Genomic DNA, 13965 nt, shown 5'->3' on the forward strand with positions numbered 1-13965 from the left:
CATGTTCACTTTGTAGAATCATGCAGTCAGTTTGAAATTTATTTATATTACCAATATTTAGATTAGTGTGACACAGGCACCAAGTTTGATTACTGTACTCAATTAAAACTTATTGTGTTTGCTGGAATACAAATTAAATTAGTTATCTGGAGTTAGCCTATGCAGAAAGTGGTCATTCACCCAATATGAACATCTACAGTAAATTTGAACATTCTACCTCCGAGTGTCCCTATCAAATTGTTTACACATCTCTTTAGGAGCAGGAAATGGTGGTCAAGACATTTGCCTAATGAACTCCCTACACAAATTTAATTAAAAGGGTTATTGTGTCCCAGTAAATATGACTGACGGGCCTGTGTTGTTTTTTTTTTTAAAATATTCTGGAAGTATTAAACAAATACATTTGGGCTGTGTGTTTTCTTGTCAAAATTCACATAGAGCCGGCAAGATTGAACAAGAGGCTTATGCTGAACCGTTTGATATTTGTCAATCTAAAACAAACTTTTTCAGGCGAAATGCAATAAGGTGCATGTACCTAGGGACTAAGTAATTCTTTGTAAATAAGGTCTGTCATTCGAGTCCAATGGCGTGGATTTCCCGGTTGTACGTGACAAAAGAGTAGTGTCGCCTGTCCAACCACGTGGGTTTTCTCCGGTTTCCTCCCACTGATAAAGACCCTACACGTAAGCGAATTATAATATATAACTAATAGCACCATTTTCCTCATTGAGCTAGATTTTATTAAAACTTGGTTTGTATGTAAGACAGTTTCAAAGATCCATACAAATTTAAAGTTTACGGACCAACGAAATGTTGGCATATAAAGCAAATGAAATGAAATGGGGTTTAACGCCCTACTGTTCTGCTCCTAAACTGGGCTAATGAAGACGGGCATACGCCATACAGTGTGCTATGAGGGAAATTTTGCCCGGGCAGCGGCGCTATGGTCTACTCTTATATCGAATTATAACTGCCAAGGGATCTTTTACGTGCACGCCAATATGTACACGGGACCTCGTTTTTTTGTCCCATCCAAACGACTAGACAGCTGTCCTTGTCAGGCCCTCCGTCCTGCATCACTGACAAGGGAGAACCACGCTGGAAAATCTGGATGAACTTTCTCGGCCAATGCAGGGATCGAACACCTGACCTCCAGGCTATCGAGCCAGCGTCTTACCCACTTAGCCACGTGATCCCCGGCATATAAAGCAATTCTTATTCAAATCAATATTTTATTATCAAAGATACATATATACTGAAAATAATTTGATGCAGCTGCTCCCGTAAAAAGGCAAAACCTAGTAACTCACTTTTTTATCAAAATTGAGTTAGGACCAAATTTGTAGTTACTAGGGTATGTGCTCTCTAGGTTGTACTAGATATTCCAATCTTTTGATTTTGTAAGCAATTACACCCATGACACAACCTAGCAACTTCCTTCACTTGCCTAGTATACCACAGCAAAACCTAGTAACTCAATAGTCAAATCCATGGATGAGCTGGGGTTTAATATTCATTCATTACGTTTTCCTTTGTTTTCTCAAAATAAGAAAAAAGTGAGTTACTAGGTTTTGCCTTTTTACGGGAGAGCTGTCTAACAGTAAGTAACTTCAGTGAACGGCATGTAATACACACAAAGACTTAAGCGAAGCTATGATGCAAACTTAGAGATGTTCCATATCATGGTTTTTACAGGATAAACGCAGAACGAATTATTATATGTACGACACAAATATGCATATATTCACATACATGTTCCTTTCAATCAGTTGCCTCATTTCTCTCTTTTTCATATTTTGGAAAAATAGGACAATACCTAATGAATATAGAATTTTTTAAGAATTGTGGTAAGAAAGGTAGATCATAAACTTCCATGCCTTCTTCATATTCTATTTTCTGCTTGATCGTATCTTCGCCTTCTAAATGAGCAGCTAATCCACGCGATTCTATTGTGCCTACAAATACAAAACAAAAAGTAAGATCTAAGTGTAAGTTAATCGAATGGAAAGAAATTGGGTTTAACGTCCCACTTTTCTGATCCAACCGGAATAACGAAGACGGGCATGCGCCATGAGAAAAAATTAGCCCGGGCAGCAATTAAATTCAAACTGTCAAGGGTTCTTTTACATGTATGCCATGGTGTACACGTGATCTCGGTTTTTCGTCCCATCCTAAGGACTGAGTTAATCTTGTAGACAAGTAAAATTTGAATCTAATGATCTTAGATGAGGGTTACACAATACCCCGCTTTTCTGAGTTTGATAAGGATTGTGCGGGGATACCTTGGAGTAGGCAATGGTCTCCCGTGGCATCGTGTAAAAGAAACCTTGGCGTCTGCCCTACTTCATTAGCGCCTTTGGCGTTAACCCCAATTTCACTTCGTTTTTTTTAGTACCAATTACTATGCCATCAACTAATTTGACACCGAGGTGTGTTTCTGTTATATGTTATGGACAAGGGTTCATGAAACGTTACCAAATAAAACAAGTCCCTGTTAAAATAATATTACAAACCTGTAACTGTGTTGTCAAGGAAACAAGCCAAAAGACCAGCAACGAAAATACCATTTGAGCCTAACATAGTTAATGTACGATCCACAGAACGATTTCCTGCCAAATAAAACAAAACGATTTTGTTGTTATTTTTTATGAACCTTAGGTCCGCTTATACTTTGTCTCGGGTGGGTTAGATCTAATTGATAAGGCCAACTTCAAGTTTGGTCAAAGGTCACGAGATGTAAACAGGGCTAGTGCTAATTCCAGCCCTAACCCTGGACCGAGCCCTAATCCTCATCCTTACTTACAATCTCGCCAACAATCACGTGCCCTAATCTTATTTACATCTCAGCGACCTACTCGAAAATTGAGCTGGCCTTAAATAAATTTAGACGTCTCAGGTGGGCGCTTACTTGGTGTCATGGTCATGGCCATGGCCGCCCCGCCCCCACCCACTTAAACCCGTGCCTGCGTATAGCCAAAGGAATCTAAGCCTGACAGCCTTAGATCATATAAGGATTTCCTCGGGTTCTTCCGTTTCCTACCACTATTAACGACTCCTATGCGTGAACGATTTGTTTAAATATAATTATATCGATATCATAATATTATGTTAGTCCCGAAAAGACTCAGTTTAACGGTGAGTAGACGTTAATAAACCCATTCCACGCCCCCCCCCCCCCCCCGTATAAATTTGACCTTTTAGCAGAAAAACCTAGTAATGTTTAGTGATACAAATTTCAGTTAGAAAGGCAGGGGATGGTGGCAAAATACAACACTATTCACATACTTAGACCTAAAAAGTAAATGTTGACCATTCAACTATTAAACTATTAGCAAGAGCTAAATCTGCCGATTGCAGGTCGATCTTTAGGCCTGAAATGTTATCTGAGTTATTAATTAGTCATTGATTAACTTATCCAGACCATAATCAACTCTCGATGTCATCGCTAGCCTGCGATATTTACTGGATTAGAATCCGATTTGCTGCCCAACTTCCATTCATGATTAAATCATGAAATGGATAATCAGTTCAGAGTGGATCAATTTGACTGAAATTTTCAGCAAAGTCCCTTTACATTATATAGTTTTTAACTATTACAGTGAGAACTGCCAGCTCTTTGTCTAATCTCCCATAATGTATCTTTAACATTGAGGTTTGTAAAAAAAAATATTAGTTGACCACCTACCTGTATCTATTTTATCAGGATTCTGTGCTACATAATATGGTACCATAAAGCCTACTAATGTACTTATACCAAGTATAGCCAGATTGCGCGTGTTATTTAAATCCACAAATTGTAAATTTGACATAATAATCCCTAAAAAGATACCAAAATATAAGACCATGACACCTCCGAGTACACTGTTTGGGACAGTAATAAATGCAGCATTCAGTTTTCCCAGCATAGCGAACAGAATGTAAATTATTGCTAAACCTTGGAATACTCGACGACTTGCAACCTGAAACAAGGAACACAATAAACAATTGTAATGAATATGGAGTGATTCAGAAATACAATAAATGAGAAAAGATATGGTCATTCTTGATAGAAATAGAAATAGAAATATAGAATTTGGACGGATCTGAAATATATACATACATACAGTGCATCGCGATCGCGCATATAAGATATTCTTAATGTTTGGGTGATCAAACGTATTGGAAAAGCTAAATCCTGCAAGGTATCACAATAGTTTGATTATGATTACACAGGGTTACGCGGTACTACTTATAGCAGGATTCTTGTTTCAATTATATTTGCCAGTCTTGATTGACTGTCAATGAAGTTGACCGACATAGGAATTACACGTCATACAATTATAATTTCAACGAATGTTACCTACAAATACAATTCAAATGAAACCACCTGTAAAAATTCCTTATATTCTTTGGGAAAAAATAATTTCAACTAATATTACCTACAAATACAATTCAAATGAAACCACCTATAAAAATTCCTTATATTCTTTGGAAAAATATCTTGCTCGTCTTAGATAACAAAATACATGAAAAAAAATTGACCCGGTGGCAAAATTTCAACTAATATTACCTACAAATACAATTCAAATGAAACCACCTATAAAAATTCCTTATATTTTTTGGAAAAATATCTTGCTCGTCTTAGATAACAAAATACATGAAAAAAAATTGACCCGGTGGCAAAATTATTATTTCAACATCGTTACCTTTGTGATACCTATAGCACCTATATTTCCTCCATAGGAACTAGTGGCATGACCAGCACCGGTTGTACCAGCAAAGAAACTCATCAATCCTTCCCAAAATATACCTCTGTTTAAAGCATGAGATGGTGGAAAAGGAACAAAACACATTCTAGCGCATGCGTTATAATCACAGATAGAATCAACGACCGACATTATTGTTGCCACCATTGCACCAGCAAAAGCTGCCGCATCAAACGTCGACTCTCCAAATTGACCTGAATAACATTATCTTTAAATTACTTATTGATACACATTAATAAGAGGTAAGCGTATGGGCACATAGATCCATTACTCATAGAATATCGCTAAAATAAACAAATATTGGTTTAACAGTGTGTAGATATCACCAAGGAAACGCGTTACGAGAACGCTGTATCAGGCGTTTCGAAAATAGAAAGCATACCCTGTCTCGTACGCTCCATCTATATACCAGCTTCACTCTGAGGCGCTTGGTCTACGCTGAATCAAAATCCGAGAATTTTATAGAGCTTCCAAAACGGAAGCGATATTAGGTGCTTCAAAAAGACCACCGAGGTTACCAATTTGAAGTAGCATGTTCTCTTACTTTTGAATGCTTCTAGCTATTTATCCACGGAGACAACTGGATATACAGTTAGATCAAGTGACTTGCTAGAAGAACTCTAACAAGCAGTTTTGCAGATCTGGTCTGTTGTTTGACCAAGAACAGTCGGCCAAGCGCTACACATCTTCATCTTGTTCTTCTCAGGCTTAAGTAAGACCGTCATGAAACTTGGTGTGCTGGTTCCTTGGACAATTGCACACCGGAGGAGATTGACCCAAAGTAAAGTCAAGAACGTTTGAGGAGTTTACACAGCGAACATATTTTTATGGTGCTTTGGCACTGAAACCAGTGGGGCGGTGACTGTCACTTGGCCTTGAGGATATCGTCTACCCAATATCTTTCCGCTTTGGAAATACAGGCCCAAACTATCGCTTCAGTTCGGTACTCGTGGTGGCGGGTGTCCTGTATGGGCAGGGTGTACTTACTCTTGTGAACACCTGGTCGCACTTATAATATAAAGAGTTTAAAATGTTGGACTTATGTTGTATTTATCTAGATGGAGAAACCAGAGAAAACCAACAAATAACTTCGGTCAGTAATAAACAGTAGAATTGTGAACTGTTGAAAAGAAGTTCAAGATAGTAACGATTGGTTTGAACATACCTGGGTATGGAAAGTAGAACCACGGATTCAGAAAAATAATATCTGTTCTGGCATCAGTTCTAGCATAATATTCTTTACTGGTAGGATCATCTGATAGAACGCCAGCATTTGTCAAAATGGAGCTTAATATCCATCCAAATATTACTGATATTAAAATCTTAAAAAAGAAAGGGATTGGGGCGATCAAAAATATTTTTTTTTATTAAATATAGAAGATGTTGCCAAATGGACGATCAATATGGTATTTTAGGATTCTCGTAAAGATTAAATCCCATCTCCAACCCCCCCCCCTCCTCCGGCCACAATATCCTTTGGCCACTATGCCACAGTTGCTGGAATAAATTACGCCATGTATTATGTGAACGGAACGGTTCAGACACTGACTCGGCGCTTTCTGTAGTACATTAAGCCCCACTATTAATGAAACAATTGTCCTCAGCTTCTTTATTCTCTTACTTTTGGTACTATTTAAGAGATGGAATGTAGCATTTTTCGGTAAACATAACACACGCTTGTGGCGTTCACATCTCAAAACTTCACTAAAGAATTATGCTATTTAAACCCTGTAACCCACTGACAGACCGCCCACAGCAAACGCCCAACGGATATTCTACCGCTTACCTCTAGCAACATGGGCTAAATCAAACATTATGACTATTCCATATCGATACCAAAATTTGTATACGGTGCTCGTCGTCAAGGTTTGGACATACTGCGCTAAGATTCTCAAAACAATCGATGAATCATGAAGTTACCACTCTTGCATTGTTCGGGATCCTCGTTTAACATGAAGACTGGGCGGCAACATACATACGTTTTGAAAATCGCTGACAAGGTTTTCCCCATGTGCCAATTCTATATCATGGTGCGTTGGTTTACAAAATCGTCTTTCTGATTGTTTTATGGTTATATTTCTGTCTGCGGGTCAGCCGCAGCAGTGTTTTGATCTCGATTTTACAGGGCATTAATCAATCCATGGTTTAACAAGATGCCAAAACTAATAGCGTATCAAATCTCCGAAACTATTTTTTAAGTGCTCAGAAATCGAGTCTAAGGGAGTCAATTTCCAAAATTTTCTGGGGGCGGACTCTCATCTGCGGTGTTCGCGTGGTTAGCATCCACGGCCCGACATTGCCACGCACGACCAAATCCTTAGATGAGGCTCTGTTTGTTCCAAAGACTAAGAAACTGGGGCACTAGGAGAACAGGCATAAGGTTTAGCAGGCAATCCTATTCATTGGCATGTACGATCTTAAGATCGAATCCAAGGGACACTTGACTCAATGGCAAACCTTATAATGTAATTTATTACTAATTGACGGTTAAATATATGAAAGAGAAAGAAGATAACTTACCGAAAACACTTGATGTAATGGATACCAGATTATATGAAAACCACGTTTTTTACTCCAAAATGGTATCGGTGTCTTGTGGGCACGAAGATATAGGGATAAAATCAATCCACAAACTGTTGTACTGTTGTATGAAATATATTACAAGACCGTAAGTTGTGAGGATGTTGGGTGAACTAAACACTCTTATTAGTGATTCTGCATACAAAATTTAATAAGGGTTAATTATGATGATCACGGTCCATAGGTATCATCGTTAACAAACTGGCGAACTTATTACACCTTTCGGGCTATCTATATCCAAACCGAATAATTATTCTTCTACTATATTCTGACTACTGAGTTAACCCCGATTGTGTTTAACTTTTATAACTCGAAGTTGGACACTAATATATATATTTTGCTAAAACGAATAGTATGTGCTGGGTTTGGATCTCAGAAATGCAGATTATCAATTTAAAAAGTAAAATGCTTACGCCACTGCAGTGCCCCAATATGTTTGTGCAAATTTAACTGTAATCTTATGTAAATACAACACCAACAATAAGAGAGCAGGAACTATAGTGATTGGTCCAATGAATCTAGAAACAGCACCAACCAATCCCGTAAACCCAATCATCAGATGGATTACACCAGCAACCATTAAACTCCCTTGAAGCTGTAACAGAGAGTAATGACTTTGAGTGAAACCCACACCGAAATACATGATCTATGTACATTGGCAGATATGGTCCGAATAAGGATGACGTTGAAGAACAGCTTTTCTTTTGACTAACCACTGTATTTTAGTTAGTGCTTCAAAAGTAAATTCTTGAATCATCCTCTGCAAAAGTCTTTTAAATGTTCTTACAACCATTAGCCATTACATCAACGCATAAAAAGTGCTCCATACATCTCTTGGGGAGACAGACTGCCTTCTAGGTACACCCTTACATTTTTGTCCCTTGGGCGCCCCATGTATGTATTTCATGGCATAAAGTATCTTTCTAGTAAGATTACGTGCTCCTTCTTTCCATTATTTGAAATAATTACCCTATAGATGATACCTTCATGGGAATGTATGTATCTTTAAACGAATCACACAAAGTAAAAACTATTGTCCTACCTTTCCTAACTGTCTGTATATAACCTCCCTGGGCATAGGGAGATCCACTTTCAAATCAGTTACATTCATTGAAGAATTAGAATACAACGTTTCTGGAAAAATTTCAAATTTGTGTAATTAATTATATTGGCCTCGTCCGTAACGGTTTGATAAACAATCTCCCGCAGTACTTCCGATCTGTGGCCAATTAAACAGCAATTGGACAATTAGAACCCCATCCCCAACAAATCGACGCATTCACATCCAATCTCATGCAGCTCGGAAGTTGAAAGGGTTTGATAATATCGCCCACAAAAATATTTCCGATGACCAGCATTCGTTCTATCAATTTTGTACTTGACACATGCTATTCCGTATGGAATTGACATTCTATGTAGAATTTCAAATGGCACATGGCATATACTTATGTATCAACAAGTGATTTACCCAGTTCATCTCTAGTCGGACATTTCCATTCTTTAAGTGTTGCTAACCCTAACAACGGTATAACATATCCAGCGCTCGGCCCTTGAAAGATTGGCAATCTGAAAAAAAATGTAATTGGTATAAATCCTTTTGGACAGTCCTGAAATATGGAACTGGGTTACACATAGGCATAGCCTGTTCCCCAATCCAAATTCAGATATATCTGCTGAATATAAATATTCTTTACAAAAAAAATAGGTTATTTAGGTAATGCATACTAATTTTGATAGTCTGTTCCCGAATCCAAATTCAGATATCTGCTGAACATAATAGTGTTTACAAAAAAATAGGTCATTGAAGTAATGCATACTTATTTTGATACAGGTGATTGTATCTATTAAAAGGGTAAATAACTAACTCACCGAACACCCAGCGTGCACATCAACATGGTTGAAATTCCAGACATCATAAAAGTTGTGCCTAGTAGTTGTGCCTTAATTTCTTGATCATCTGATGCACAAACCAGATCTGCTACTATTATAGACACTGACAAGACATTGGCTATTGGTAATAATGCTTGCTGAAAAAAAAGAATAATTAAATGAAATAAAGTGGGGTTTACTGTCCTATATTTCTGCACCGACTGGGCAAATGCAGACGGATGTGTGCCCTACAGTGTGCTATGTGGGAAACCTTGCAACTGCACGCAGGAAGGTAGATCTTCTCGGTTTTGAAACTAACAATGTTTTGGCCATTAAAACAGTATATCAGTTCTGGTGAGCTTCCGGTCGTATGGTTATGTAAGAAAAGTTCTGAAACATTCATCGCTAAAAATTTGTTTAAATGAAAATCGTGTTTAAATCCGCTGAAAATCAAAAACATCCGACTGTTCAGAGAGTTGATTATGGTCTTGTCATATTAATTAATGTCTAATTAATAATAATATATAACATTTAAGGCCTAAAGAAAGACCTGCAAAAGGCAGAATTGGCTCTTGCAACTTTGAGTAATTGTTTTGATTTGTCTATGTATAAACATTATTTTTATACAAAGATAGTAACATTTCATTAAAAACTTAAAAGTTATTACATGCAAACGTATGACATGTACATGCAGAAGTATCAGATGCCCACACAAAAGTGTCAAATTTACGTGAACAAGTATCAGATGTACACACAAAAGTATAAAAGTTACATGCACAAGTGTCAATTTTACATGCACAAGTATCAGATTACATGCACAAATATCAGATTTACATGCAAAAGTCACAAAAATATCAAATTTACATGCAAAAGTATCAAATTTACATGCAAAAGTATCAAATTTACATGTAAAAGTATCAAATCTATATTATATCAAATTTACATGCACAAATTATATCAGATTTACATGTAAAAGTAATTAAATTTTTACGTGCAAAAGTAACTCAAATATCAAATTTACATGTTATCGAAACAAATTTAGATATCAGTACCAATATCGTGGACTGCATATTTTGAGCGCCACAATAATCTTCATTAGTACGACTTCAGATTAAAATATATTTTCTCTGTCGTACTGACAATCACCATTTTCATTAAAACGAGAACGACAATTTCCAGCACCACAGAATGAAGCTTTTCTTTCTAAACTACCCGCTGGTTTTTCGTTGCGGTATTATAGTTAGTGCTTCAAAAGTAAAGTCTTTTAAATGTTCTCACAACCATTAGCCATTAGATCAACACTAAAAAGCCCTCAATACATCTCTTGGGGAGACAGGCTGCCAGCTAGGAACACCACTACATTTTTTGTCCTTTGGGCGCCCAATGTATGTATTTCATGGCATAAAGTATCCTTCTAGTAAGATTACGTGCTCCTTTCCATTATTCCAAATATGCCATTAGTTTATTTGAAATAAATACCCTATTGATACCTTCATGGGAATCTATCTTTAAGCGAATCGCACACAGTAAAAAATATTATCCTACCTTTCCTAAATGTCTGTACATAACCTCCCTTGGCATAGGGAGATCCACTTTCAAATCAGTTACATTCATTGAAGAATTAGAATAAAATTAAAACAATTTCCAGCACCACAGAATGAAGCTTTTCTTTCTAAACTACCAATACACTTTTGGAGTCTGAACATAATCTTGTATCACTTGTTGAGTTATGGTTTTTACCAAACAAACCGATATTTGAAATTAAAATTGTATGTCGAACATCAGAAGGAATAAGTTTGCTCTCCTTGAAACCAGAAATATAAAAGGATCCTATAGTCTAACTTACTTCTGCGTGATCATACATACAGAAACTGTATTGTTTCTTTTCTGCGAGGAATCTTTTGGGGTCTTTTGTATTGCGGTTTATATTTTTGATACAATATTCACGTTTTAGAGACGTCGATTTTAGTAAGCTGAAAGTAAAGTTATAACGGAAAAGAACCTAGCACAATATCAGTTTTTAATTCCAGGCTTTGTAAAATCATTATATATTCATAGTTTCGAGTGAAATGGTAAATGCTGAATATGTATATATAAATTATAATAATCACCTGTATAGCAAACAGTATATTCAGATGTAATGGTGGATTCTCACTAACTTTATAATACAATCTTACAGGTGGTATATTTTCTATAACTACATCTGACGCTTTTTCCACGTCTTTTTCTACATCTATTTTAAGGGGCACCGACTCCTCGGGCGAAATATTACCGTTTGTATCCATTGTCTGTATGGGTCTTATCGTTCTCAGACTGCTAATATATAGCGAGAGTTAGGTGTGATAATGCATAATTTCTATTTTAAATACTCGATCAGTAGTTTGCCAGGTAACGAAGCAGCAAACCTAATGCCCCCGTCAGACCGGGGTGGCGTCCTTACTGCGCTGCTGCGTCTGTACGGCGACCAGAAAATGCACAAGGTCGCCGGCAAACGTGAACACAACGCGAGAAAATGACCCAAACAATTACAAACTTGAAAAAGGTCGAGTTATCACAGCTTTTCAGGTCAGATCGCAGAACCTTGGCGTTTGTTTTAGACATGCTCAAAAGAAAACGCCGTGACTTGGCGATCATTGGCGTCGATGGACACCACAGAACGATATCTGGCATTACCACCACGCTTTTACAACTCTTACGGCGATCTTGACGCGGGCTGAGATCATTTCCCGTCGCCGTAGCAGCGCAGTAAGGGCGCCACACCGGTCTGACGGGGGTATAAAGCAACTAAGTCGATAGACACAATATGGTATGACATTCTTGTTTTGGAAAAACAGCTTTCAGACTCTTTTTGCAAGTTTTCAGCGAATTAACTCATTCTTTCTATATAACTGAATTGTTCTGTCAGCTTTCCTCAATAATGAGGTATTGTGTGCTAGTATTTGGCAGTACTGGGTGGTATTGCGTAGTAATGGGTAAATTGTCCTGTCATTCGGCCTATTCTTTGGATTCAGGGCAGTATCATTGGTCTGTTAATTTTATCTATGTGAGGGTTTATATATAATTGTCTGGTCGTTATCTTGTTAATTCGTAAGCTTTGTTCTTATTCGCAAGGTAGCGATTTCCCCCTCCTGCTGGGGCGACCTTGGTTTGCTGAAACTGGCCGTGTAATCTTTGGGTGGCAGATTGACTTCCGTAAAATTTGTTGCATTGTTACAGTTGCTTGGGTTCTTTCTTGTATAACTAAATGGGGCCGCTGGAAAACATAACATGGTTCGATAACTCGTTTCCGTTTATGGTAAATTGTAACATGAATTGCACTAGGATCATGCCCTTCGATTGGGCGAATAAGGCCATAACTATTTTAAGAACACTGTCAAGATTAAAAATCGAATTCGGTGGCAAAATCAACAGTTTTCGGCATCGAAATAACTGTTAAAAAGAGTCCCACCCAATTAACCACAAATAATCTAACCAATTCCTGTGGGCAGGGCCCTCACATAGCGGGAGGCTGAGGGCGGCATATGCGGGTGGGGGGACACTTCTTGGGGGCGGCAATTTATCTAATTGCATACCAGAAATATTTAAAGGAGACCCCTTGGTATATTTATGAATTAGCCTCCTGTGTAAACCAGTTCATATTTCAGCAAATAGAGCTGAACTTTAAAAAACAAATAGATTGTGAATTTATTGCAATGAGAGCTGAGATACGTAAAAAGAGATTGAGAAAACAGCATGCCAACTCAATCTTGTTAGGTCTTACATTGCCGCGAAGCAATAATCATTGGGTTGATTATAATAAATTCTGACTAGATATTCTAACTCACAGGTGTCGTGTTTCTATCTGCAACGAACCAGTGAACTTTGGACATGTTGTAGAGGATGATCCCACGAAAGCAACTGTACCAAGAAAGCTTCTGTTTATTTGTTTAATTTTTCTAGGTTGCCCTCAATTTACAGTAGATGGACTGGACGCCTGGCCCCGGATGGCGAGTAAGAGATAGAGAAATGGGGTTTAACGTCCACTAGACAAAAAATAGGTCATTTCGGGACTAACATATGGTTTAATTTTATTTCAATAATTCGCTTGCGCGTAGGGGTCTTTAGCAGTGGGAGGAAACCGGGGGACCCGGAGAAAACCCACGAGGATGGACAGGCGACCCTACTCCTTGTCACGTACAACCGGGGATTCGAAACCACGCCAGTTGACTCAATAACAGGCTTTATGATACAGCGCGCACGTGCTAACCATTCAGCCATCCAACACCAACACCACCACCCCCCCCCCCAACATTGCGAGTAGCCATATTGAGGACAGTGAGTTATTGGTTATGAAAGACGCTAGTTCAACGTTTGACTAAAAAAGCAGAATTACGCGGATCAATCGGGTATGTCATGCACATTTATGTCCACGATTTTCGTAATAGAGTTGGAGTTTCTCCGCTGCGCACAGATGACGTCATTCGGCTTTTTACACGATCGATCCCATTGCTGGAGCTACCCCTACGCATGATACATCAAAGTCTGATTGTATATATTTGTTGAAGTGAACACCAGTAGCTAATACCAAATAATGTTACCAGAAGAAACATTTTGCTCCAGCATCAGAAATTTTAAAAGAACTTTGCTTTGACTAATAAAAATATTCTAAAGGCTAAACGCTTTCTTATTTGGGGGCCTAACCAACATAGGTCTGTTTAGTAGTGTTAAGCCCAGCCTGTTTCTCTTCAATAGTCCAATCTATTTTTACACATGACTGAAGAGAGGGCGAAAT

At 37.9% G+C, this 13965-nt stretch overlaps 1 protein-coding gene across 1 annotated transcript; it reads right to left on the bottom strand.

Annotated features, from left to right (window-relative positions):
• Positions 1-1221: 1221 nt before the first annotated feature.
• On the bottom strand, positions 1222-11479 carry LOC126821598 (solute carrier family 23 member 1). The gene is made up of 11 exons (XM_056101029.1): positions 11306-11479; positions 9195-9352; positions 8794-8891; positions 8368-8459; positions 7739-7920; positions 7266-7386; positions 5911-6067; positions 4686-4939; positions 3686-3959; positions 2514-2609; positions 1222-1955 (listed from the first exon to the last, which is right to left on the bottom strand). Exons 1-11 carry the CDS (start codon positions 11477-11479, stop codon positions 1762-1764), a joined length of 1800 nt encoding a protein of 599 aa, XP_055957004.1. The 3' UTR covers positions 1222-1761.
• Positions 11480-13965: the final 2486 nt, after the last annotated feature.

The sequence above is a fragment of the Patella vulgata genome, chromosome 5 (assembly GCF_932274485.2).
Source record: "Patella vulgata chromosome 5, xgPatVulg1.2, whole genome shotgun sequence".
NCBI lineage: Eukaryota > Metazoa > Mollusca > Gastropoda > Patellidae > Patella > Patella vulgata.